The sequence below is a fragment of the Puma concolor genome, chromosome A3 (assembly GCF_028749965.1).
Source record: "Puma concolor isolate L17-30 chromosome A3, mPumCon1.1.hap2, whole genome shotgun sequence".
NCBI classification, from domain to species: domain Eukaryota; kingdom Metazoa; phylum Chordata; class Mammalia; order Carnivora; family Felidae; genus Puma; species Puma concolor.
The window spans coordinates 136,287,775-136,298,754 of NC_141669.1; the positions used below are offsets into that span (position 1 = coordinate 136,287,775).

At 50.9% G+C, this 10,980-nt stretch overlaps 1 protein-coding gene across 1 annotated transcript; it reads left to right on the forward strand.

Moving 5' to 3' along the window:
- Window positions 1–4,035: 4,035 nt before the first annotated feature.
- CIMIP1 (ciliary microtubule inner protein 1) lies at window positions 4,036–10,494 on the forward strand. The gene is made up of 4 exons (XM_025932581.2): window positions 4,036–4,145; window positions 6,041–6,122; window positions 8,048–8,149; window positions 10,004–10,494. The coding sequence occupies exons 1-4, from the start codon at window positions 4,078–4,080 to the stop codon at window positions 10,163–10,165; spliced, it is 414 nt and encodes a 137-aa protein (XP_025788366.1). The 5' UTR covers window positions 4,036–4,077; the 3' UTR covers window positions 10,166–10,494.
- The last annotated feature ends 486 nt before the right edge of the window (window positions 10,495–10,980 follow it).

Sequence of the window (10,980 nt, forward strand, 5' to 3'; positions counted from 1 at the left end):
TTTTGATTGCCGAGTAATACTCTATTGTATACATATACCATAACTTTATCCACTCATCAGTCGATGGACATTTGGGCTCTTTCCATACTTTGTCTATTGTTGCTAGTGCTGCTATAAACATTGGGGTGCATGTACCCCTTCGAATCAGCACTCCTGTATCCTTTGGATAAACACCTACTAGCGCAATTGCTAGGTTGTAGGGCAGCTCTGTTTGAACCGCCATACTGTTTTCCACAATGGCTGCACTCGTTGGCATTTCTACCAGCAACGCAAAAGGGTTCGTCTTTCTCTGCATTCTCGCCAACATCTGCTGTTGCCTGAGTTGTTCATTTTAGCCATTCTGACAGGTGTGAGGTGATATCTCATCATGGTTTCGATTTGCATTTCCCTGATGATGAGTGATGTTGAGCATCTTTTCATGTGTCTGTTGGCCATCTGGGTATCTTCTTTGGAAAAGTGTCTATTCATGTCTTCTGCCCATTTCTTCACTGGATTATTCGTGTTTTGGGTGAACAACACACAATTTCTTAGTATAAACATAGTGTGGCATAAGTATGCTCCGTGAAATTCAAATTTAACTGGACATCCTGTATTTACTGAATCTGGCAACCCTAGAGCCCTCGGTGGTCAAGCTGATTGAAGATGGGTCATTCATGCTGACAGGACGGTGAGTGGGGGCTCTGTTCATAGTTGGCTGAAGCAAATCCGTGCCCGTCAGTCAGGAAGGTGTCTTCAGGGAGCGCCTGCAGGTGGCAGCTCAGGGCCTCCGCCTCATCTGGGTCCTCCACCAACTTCGGCCGCCTGACAGCAGTTTCAGGGAGAGGCACAGAACCTCGCAAGACCCACCGAAAGTTCAGGCAACACCTCAGAAAAACCAGAGGTGGGCTTCTTTCCCACTGTCCTTTGCTGCTTGGGTTGGACACCCACGGCCAAGCTCAGCTGCTTAAAAATCATCCAGAGAGAGAAGGGCCTCCTGATTAGTCAAGAGAGAGGAGGAGGATAGGATATGTGGACGCCCCATCTTCCTGCAGGCCCTGCTCCTAGGGAGGAAGAGTCACCCCCAAACCCAGAGTTCACGGTCAGACGAGGGCCTTTGAAGTTTGCTTCAAATCCTTTCTCTCCCACCAATTGTTCGAGCCGGTTTTCCATTCTACAAAATGTCACCAAAGGAATCCCTCCTTCGTGAAATTGGAGAATGTAAAGAAGGATCCAGCTGGGGCCCAGGGAATGCTGGTGCCATGATGGTTACTATGGCGCCCCAGAAAGGCCCATGGGGCTGCCCCAGGTGAGTGTAGCTCTCTCCCCTCTCAGGAAAGAAGGAATCCCGCCCTCCGGGCCAGTCCACCAGCCGCCCACAGCCTCTTCTTCAAAACCGACATCCTCAAGAAGCAAAGCCCAGCTCCAGTCAAGGCCTCATTTCCATCTCCCCACACTGTCTCCCAAACCTTCGTGCCTTTGGCCAAAGACGCCTCCTATGCCGAGGCAACCCGCAGGCCGGTCATTGGGCGACGTTCTCCATTATTCATGACCACCAACCACTCTGGCAGCATGCAGAGCCATTCACACTTGCTCCCCCCACGCCACCTCCTCAGACCCCTACAAGTTCATTTGGCAGATGAGGACATGGGCTCAGAGAGGTCAACCAACTTTCCTGAGGCCACTGAGATGGAACACAGCAGAGGCAGGGCGTGAGGCCGCATCCAGTCCCAAAGCTTGGGCTTTGAACCTCAACCACTTCTCATCCTAGACCCATCTCCCAGGGTGGCCCATGCAGCTATTTCTGAGGAGAATGGGCAGAACTTGCAAACTCCTACTCATCCTTCAAAACCCAACTCACTCCTCGCCGCCTCTGTACTTCCCTGCCTCATCAGGGGCATGCTCTAAATCACATCATCCTACTGTTACCCCATCCAGAATGATGAAACGATGCATTATCATCTGGGGGCATTCACATCTGTGCCCCCACTCGACTGACCTCCTGGAAGGCACTGTCCTTGCTTGTCCGTATCTGTACCTGCCACACCTTCCAGGAACGCCTCCAGCTGCACTGACCTCCTTAGTGTTCTCCAGACACTCGGGGCCGGCTCAGCTCAAGACCTGAGCTTCCCTACCCACTCACAATAGTTCTTCCCATACCTCTCCCCTGACTCCCCGTCACCTTGAACCTCCTTCCTGATTTAGCCTCCTCTGGGCCAGACGTGTCTTCCTGGCATGAGCCAGTTTGTGCATTTGTTTATTGCCTCATTGTCTTTCCTCCAGACGTGTCCACCCCTCCCCCTGGGGCAGGGACAACGACTTAGTCCGTCTGGTCCCTTCCTGGATCACCGCGCACATCAGAGGTGCTCGGCAGACATTTGTGGAATGAATGAGCCCGGCATACAGAGACATTCAGTAAGTGAACTTACTCTTAATTAATCATTTTAACAGAATCATCTTGGAAGCTTCCCGAAGGGAAAGCTGACTTTGCCCTCCTACATGATGGATCCCCCTCTCCCCGCCGTCCACTATTCACACCGCTTTCCAGATTACTTACCCCCTGTTGGAAGAATGGTGGCCTCACAAAAAAAGGCCCCAAAGAAAACCCTGAGCCCACCCGGACACTTGTCCAGCCCGTGGCAATCCGACCAGGCCCACCAGCTTGCTCAGCCAAGGGCATAATGTGTACCTCATTCATGAATTAACCTATCCTCTCTAATTCCAGCCCCCGCCCGGCCCCGTCACTGTTTTGGCTGAGTGGGCAAATGGGACCACCCATTTGGGTGGTCTACCCCAATTTGGGGCCTCTACCCAGCACCTCCCAACAGCCAAGAAAAATATACACGCCTTGGGTGCGGAGAACATTGTTATATGTAAATACATCCCCCAACAGCCCCATAAAAGCACAAATCTGTTGATAAGGGAGCAAGGAGGTCAGGGAAAGGGAGGGAGGCAGACATTCCAGGGAGAATCATAGGTACCCAACTGGAAGGTAAAACACCCACGCCCCCTCAGGTGACCTCGGTAGTTGTCCCGGAGATGGCCTGTAGTTCAGCAGAAGCACGCTGACCCCCTTCGCTCAGTCCCATGAGTCTCTGGGCACCTGTGTACCTCTTGGCTGCTTGGGCAAAAAAACATGGCGCCCTGCCCTCCAAGTCTGTCCATTAACTGTTGTCTCTTAGACCCAGTGTCCAATTCCAGGCCTCTGACAATGTGCGCTGGTGGAAACCTTGGGAGATCACCAAGTCAGTCAGTGAACCGATTGAGAACCCCGGCCGCAAAGGGTTGGTGTTGATGGGCATGATGGAGGGTGTGGGTGTGGGGTGTGCAGGCCATATTATCTGTGCATTTCATGCAGGGGATTGTTATAAATGGCGAATACCAGCAGAAATGCATACATATGCGAGGCTCTCCCCAAGCCATGTGCAGGAATACTCGGGGCAGCGCTGGGGTGGCCAAAACCCCAATCCCCACCCCGGTGGCAGCAGGATAGACTTCGGGAGTGGAAACGAACAAAGAACACGCCCAGGCACGCACAGCAAGGTGGAGGAACCTCTCAAACACAACCTTGGGCCCTGGACGAGTCACTTCTGCAAAGTTCAAATGCCAGGGAAACTAATCACCCCCCAGAGAAGTGGACAAGGCGGGCGGGCTGGAAGGTCCTAGTTGATAATCCAGACCGTGGCTTCGGGGGGGGGGGGGGGTGCGTTCCTCTGTGACAGAATTCATCAAGCTTGGTACATTTAGGATGGGTACACTCGTGGGTGTGCGTACTTGCCTCGCAGGCCTAAATTTTAAAGGGGGAGGGTGGTGAGGCGGTGAGGCTTCCCTAGGGCTTCCCGCACAGGAGAAGGGCTGCCGCCGCCTCCAGGGCCAGGCAGGTGGGCAGGGAGGTGGGCGGAGGGCTCGGAGGCGGGCGGAGGAGGGCAGCGGGCGCGCGGACTCGGCAGGAGCCTCGCGCCCGCACCCCGCGCCAGGTGCAGCACAGCCGCCGCCTCCGCGTCCCGCGTTGCTGGGCAACCGGTCTCCCTGGCGACGCGAGACGCCGCCGAGCCCAGGGCTGGTGCGCGCCCGCCGGGAGCCCAGAGACCAAGAGCCCACATGACGCAGAAACCTCTCAGCACCGCTGCGGCCGAGCGCATGAACCTCGTGGCCCAAGACGAGATCTGGTAACGCCCGGGATCTCGTACCCGATGGGCAGGGCCGTTCCCACCTCGAGCGTGCACACCTGGCGGCCTCAGTTTCCCCTCCAGCTCCCGGAGGCGGTCGACCTCCGGGCGCCAGGACCGTGCGCTGGAGGTGGTCTGGGCGACGTCAGGGACATGAGGGCCACCAGAAAGCCTTTCTCCTCTTAGGCCCACCACGAAAGATAAAAGATACTACATCTGGTTTTGCAATCATCTGCAAATCTTTGCTTGTTGAGCCGACCAACATGTTATTTTTAAGATTTACCAAATTACAAAAAAAAATAAAATAAAATAAAACAAATATCTTAATACTTAATTTGAATGAGGTATGCATAGGCTCTTTACATTCTTGATTTTCCTGCCTTTTTAAATAGTAAGAGATTTCAATTTAAAAAACCGATCCATTTTCTAAAAGGTTTATGTTCAGCAGACATTTGTAATGGGTGTTTTTATTCGGCATTCTATTGAATCGCTAAATATACCATCTCTCTGAAGTTTCCACCAATATGGGAGGTTACTAATTTAGATGCAAGTAAGTGAAGTTGAGTAACAATAAAGCATAATTGCCTACCTCGTAAACTTCAGTTATCCTGCTGGCCATCTCTCTGATGTTTATCATTTCCTTGGGAAACCTGCGTTAATCATTTCATATTTTTCTTTAAACTGGCTTTCTTTTTGGCTCAAATTTATTTTTATAGGAAACTTTACCTCTCTCTTGTCCATGGGAAGCCAGAATCCTTTGCCATAAAATACACAGCTATTCATTGGTTTTTATCTTTGTCTCAGACACCTGTAAGACTGCTGTGGCAGGTATGTTCCGCCCGTTTAAAATGCCCCTCCGTCCCTTCTCCACCAGACAAACTCATACTCATCGTTCAGGACCCAAATCAGATGCCCCCTCCTGTGTGAAGAGAGCCGGTTCAACCGTGAGACGGTTCTGTCCAACGTCCAAAGCGGCTACTGAGCCAGTGGCTGGCCCAAATTGGAACGAACTGTAAATGTAATATAAACAACAGATTTCGAAGATTTCATACCCCCCAAAGAAACTACTATTAAAATTAACTTCAGCTGTTTATTTTCACTTTTTTGTTAGTGTGGCTTCTAGAAAATTGTTGTTATGTACGTGGCTCATACCTGAGGCTCACATTATATCTCCATTAGACTAGACTCTGCTTTAGATGCTCAGTGCCCAGGGCAGAAAGCTTGTTCGGGACCTCCAGAACGGTCGAGACACTGGGCGCTGTAGGGGTGGGGGGTGGGGGTGCAGATACCGATTCCAAAAGAGGAAAAGAAGCTTGAAAGTCAAAATGAGTAAATGTTTAATTAGATGTGCGCAAAATGTGACACACCAGCCCTCAACTAGTAGGTCACTGTATATAAATCATATTTACTGTGGAGCACAAGCAGGGCCGGGATTAGGGCAGGGCCAGTGGGGGACCTGGGGGGCAGTATTTAAGGAGGGCTCATTCTCAGGGTCAGGCCATGCTGGCTCTGCACTTGCTAGAACCTGGAAGTGAGCACCCCTTAAATTCTGCACTCCAGACGCCTCACCCCACCTCACTCACTTCACCAAAATAAGGATTCTAATACCTAGATGGCCCCTCGGGCAGAGCCAGCCCCAAGTCTTGTCCCCAGCGTGCCATCCAACCCATACCTCTGGTAGACGCCTGTCACCCCTCGTGGTCCCCAGAGACCGGGACTCCTGCTCCCTCTGGCACCCAGCTCCCTTTCTGGCACAGAGGCATAGTTCAGTGAATAACACACATGGAAAAAAGTAAAATTTTCCCCAGTGGACCTTTTAGAGTTTGCTACTTTAACCTTTTTCCAATGCCGCCCAGCACTTAGGACCTTTTGTTTTGTTTTGTTTTGTTTTTCAGGAAATACCGCTTGAAAGCTGAAACCGAAGCGCGGCAAAACTGGGCCCAGAACTGGGGATTTTTAGCAACCCCTCTCGAGGAGGTAAATAGAGATTTTATGAGCCCAGAGGTTACAGAATTGATTATTTCAAAGAATAAATGGTTAGGAAGTGCATAATTTGTAAGAATAAAGTTAAACAGAGTGTGGTATACGAAAACCGGTAACTCTGAAACCTACAGGTTCCTTCCTTTCGCGAATTTATTGAGCACTTACTACGAGCCAGCCATGTTCTGGGTGCTTCATCCGAACCAGCTCGTTTAATCCACACAACAACTCTTGCACAGAAGGGAGTGCTGTTTTATGCCCATTTTATGAATTAAGAAATTGAGCTCCAAGACTTGCAAAGTCATACAGTTAATACAGGGAAGCACCAAGGGGAGAAACTGGTCTGCCCGGTTGCAGGGCCACTTGGCCTCAGACTACCCATCTGTAAAATGGGTTGCTAGTCCTCAAGCGGCCTCATTGGGTGAGTGTGTAGTTCAGATGGGACGAGAAGTAGAAGCCAGGTGAATATATAGGGATTACCGGGGAAATATTCTAGGTATTTCCTAAACCAGCCGGGTAACAGAAACAGGCAGAAGGGCCAGGCGTAATTCCCAGGGAGTGGTAGACGTGACGTAGAAACCCCTGGGCCCATGCAGAGCTCATCAGCTCAGCTGAGTGCTACTTGGTAGACAGAAGTGCAGATCCCCCGTGGCTCAAGAGAGTCCGGAAACCCACAAGTTTAAATGAAATCTGGCCAGGGGCGCCTGGGCGGCTCGGTCGGTTGACCGTCCGACTTCAGCTCAGGTCACGATCTCCCAGTTCACAGGTTCGAGCCCCGCATCGGGCTCCGTGCTGACAGCTCAGAGCCTGGAGCCTGCTTTGGATTCTGTGTCTCCCTCTCTCTCTCTGCCCCTCCCCACTCACTTCCTCTCTGGCTCGCTCGCTCTCTCAAAAAGAAAAAAAATATTTCTTTAAAAAAAAATTTTAAGTAAAGAAATGAAATTTGACTCTTGAGTAGTGGCTCGGGTCTGTAAATCACCTTACAGATGTAAAATGCTTGCATGGGCTTCAGTGGGACGGTGGCCACCAGACTACAACCTTTCTTTCTTTATGTTTATTTATTTATTTTGAGAGAGAGAGCGAGTGGGGGAGGGGAAGAGAGAGAGGGAGGGAGAGAATCCCAAGCAGGCTCTGCACTGTCGGCCCAGAGTCTGACGCCAGGCTTGATCTCACAGACTGCAAGATCATGACCTGAGCCAAAACCATGAGTCGGACACTCAACCGACGGAGCCCCCAGGCGCCCCATGACCACAGTCTTTCAAACGACCCCCAGGACACAACAACCCGGAGACCACATTTCTTGGGAGGGACTGCGGAACGGCACAAGAATCGCATAATTCCAAACCTTCGTGATTCAGGGCCGCGTAACCCCTTTCGTAATTCACCCCACCCGCTAGCTTTCAAATTATGCCACTCTTAATGAGTTTTTTTTAATACTTAAAGAATTCTACAACTTGAGATTTTATGCATAAAATGAGTCCTTATTAATACAAAATGCATAAAAAGAGTCTGTATTAATATTCCTCACATGTAATTAAATTGGGATTTCGGAGTTCGAAATCGCTTTAAAAATTAAAAGGGGGGATGGGGACTCTCCTCTAATATTTTAAAGATTCGTCCTGGAAGCTTGTTGGCAAGTTTTTGAGTCCATAACCTGTGAGGTTTTCCCAAATTACGACGCGGGAGTATAAATTAGCAGGTGCAAAAGCTGATACACGGCACAGCAGTCAAGCGCCGAGTCCCGAGGCTGAGCTGTCGGTCCCGTCTGCCCCTTTCTCACGGTGTGATTCCTCCAAGCTCCCCAACGTTTCTGAGCCCTGCTTCGGTCACCTGCAAACGGCGGCCTTCCCGGGGGGACGGGGACGAGACGGCTCCCACCAACCTCAGTCTGAGGCTCCCTGTCTCTGGGGATTGTGTTTCAGTTGCTCAAGGGTGACGAAGAACCTCTCACCCCAAAGCCCAAAATCGAGCTTCCCGAGCGATTCCGCATCCGGCCCGTGACCCCAGTGGAGAAATACATCAAGGTTCGCCAAGTCGTTTTGAATACTTCTTTTCCTAAGTAAGAAATGAGCCCTGCAGGGAACTGTGTTCGCCCCACTCCGCGGTAGGTAAGGAGGCGGTGGCGCCCAGCAGGGGGGAGGCCAGTTTCCAGGCCCTGTTGGGGCCCCCGTGCCCCGACACATCAGGCTACTTGTCCCCACACGACACTCGCGAGGACCTCTGCGTCCAGCGCTGCAGAAGCAGAGGGCGGCTGAGAAAAGGATGGGGTTGGTCCCGTCATTCAGCAAACACTTCTAGGGGCTGGGCCCGAAACCGGGGCGGGGGAAGGACCGGGCCCAGACCACCGGGATCCAAATCCTGCTCGGCTGCTCACCCTCTGCGTGTCCGATTGCCCGTGTCTCCTTTCCCCCCTGTACGATGGGGGTTAACGAAAGCACCTATTTCAGGGAATAGTGTCGGGGTTCCGTGGGAGAACACCTGCGAAGGATTTGAAACATTACCCGGTGGGTTTTAGAGAGTTCCAATGACGGTTAGCTATTGGTGGGTGCCAGGGGCTTGCTTGGGTAAACAGTGGTAAACAGGAAGAAAAGACAAGGGGGTGGGGAGGGGGGGCCCACATGAAACAAGAAAATCAACACAATTGTTAGATGCTGTGCTGAATGCCATGGAGGAAAGAGACAGGTGAGGTTTTAGAGGATAACAGAGGACAGGGTGATGCCCTTTGAGCTGAGGACTGAAGGATGACAAAGAGCCAGCCCTGGCAAAGCTTTCCAGGCAAAGGGAACAGCGTGTACAAAAGCCCTGAGGCAGAACAGGGCCTTATTTCAAATGGAAGGGGAGAAACTAATGTAAACATTTGCCCTCGTTTTCCAAATATTTCAAGTCTGTCCAGGGAATTGACGAACAAAACGGTGGTTTTTCATTTCAGACAGAGCCTCATTTTCCTTCGGTCTTTAATTATATTCTATCACTTTTCATTCTTGTAGCCTCTACAGTTTGGGGGCGGGGGAGTGTGGGTGCATGCACACACGTTTCATAAAGCCTCCTGAGGAAAACAGGAGTATTTGTAACCGCCGGGATACCATCCGACAATATTGTTACATATTTTATAAAGGGGGATGTGAACTTAATATGTCTTTTTTTAAAATGTTCACTTACTTTTGAGAGAGAGACAGAGCAGGGGAGGAGCAGAGAAAGAGAGAGGGGGGAGACAAAGAATCCCAAGCAGGAGCTCTGTGCTGTCAGCGCAGAGCCCGGTGTGGGGCTCGAACTCACAAACCGGGAGATCGTGACCTGAGCTGAGATCAAGAGTCGGACACTTAACCAACTGAGCCACCCAGGTGCCCTGATATTTCTGAACCTTACTTTTTTTTTTCTTTTTGCTCTTTTATCAAATAAAAATTATTTTCCCAGGGGCGCCTGGGTGGCCCAGTCGGTTGAGCATCCGACTTCAGCTCAGGTCATGCTCTCACGGTTCCTAAGTCCGAGCCCCACATCGGGCTCGCTGCTGTGAACCTGTCAGCCTGTCAGCACAGAGCCCATCTCAGATCCTCTGTCTCCCTGTCCCCCGCTTGTTCTCGCTCTCTCAAAAAATAAATAAAAACATTTATTAAAAAAAAATTACTTTCCTGGAGGTCATGGGTCAGTGTGTGAGGCATGACCAGATAAAGAATCACCCCTGGCTTCATGGTTTTGTGGCGAGAAGCGAGTCTCAGGGTCCAGCTGACCGGAGCGTGCGTACCTTGGGCGCACCTCACTTAGGGAGACCTTCCTGTCCTTTCCCCATCGGGCCTCACGTGCCGATCCTGGTGCCTTGGTGGACACGCCCCGTGTCACTGTGGCCCAAGGTGGCTAAACCCCCTACGTCTCCATTCCAGATCCTTCCGTCCCCGCCAGTCCCGAAGACGACCCAGGGCTTCATCGGCTGGAGAGCCGGGGTGCCAGGCCTGAACAAGGGTCTGGCGCACGCTTTTGAGATCAGGAGCTGCAAAGGGGCGTATGCCAAAGAGCTAAGCTGGCCGGAGCAAGGCATCCACTGAGTCCAGAGGCCAGCCGCTGGGCACCTGCCGGCCGAGCACCAGGCCGCTGATGTCGAAGCCGGCGCGGGGAGGAGCTCCCCAGCCCCCCCTCTGCAGATACAGCTCCCCTCCACGTTTGCTCAGGGGATGTTGCAAAGAACACAAAACAGCCCCTTGACATTTTCAGTTCGTCAACACCTCCCCTCCAGAACGTTCTCCTGACACACTCATTCCTGGCTAATATAATGAATAAGGCAAAACAGAGTCTCTGAATTCTGTTTTGATACCTTGGGAATCTCTACGTATGGCTTTTAAAAAACAACGTGATTGAATTTTAAGAATCAAATTTCGTCTGGGCCCTTTATTGTCACTTTTGATCCTACGTGCCACCGTCCGTTCAATGTGGCGTATGGATATGTATTTGTATATATACGTACGTACAACAGAATATTACTCGGTGATCAATAAGAATGAAATCTTGCCATTTGCAACAACGTGCACGGAACTAGAGGGTATTATGCTAAGCGAAATAAGTCAGTCAGCAAAAGACAAATATATGATTTCACTCATGTGGAATTTAAGAAACAAACATGAACATAGGGGAAGGGAAAGGAAAATAAGATAAAAACAGAAGAGAAGGCAAACCATAAGAGAGTCTCAAATACAGAGAACAAAGTGAGGGTTTTGGGAGGGGAGGTAGGTGGGGGATGGGCTAGGTGGGGGATGGGCATTAAGGAGGGCACTTGTTAGGATGAGCACTGGGTGTTACACGTAAGTGATGAATCACTAAATTCTATTCCTGAAACCATTATTCCACTAACTGTTAACACGGATTT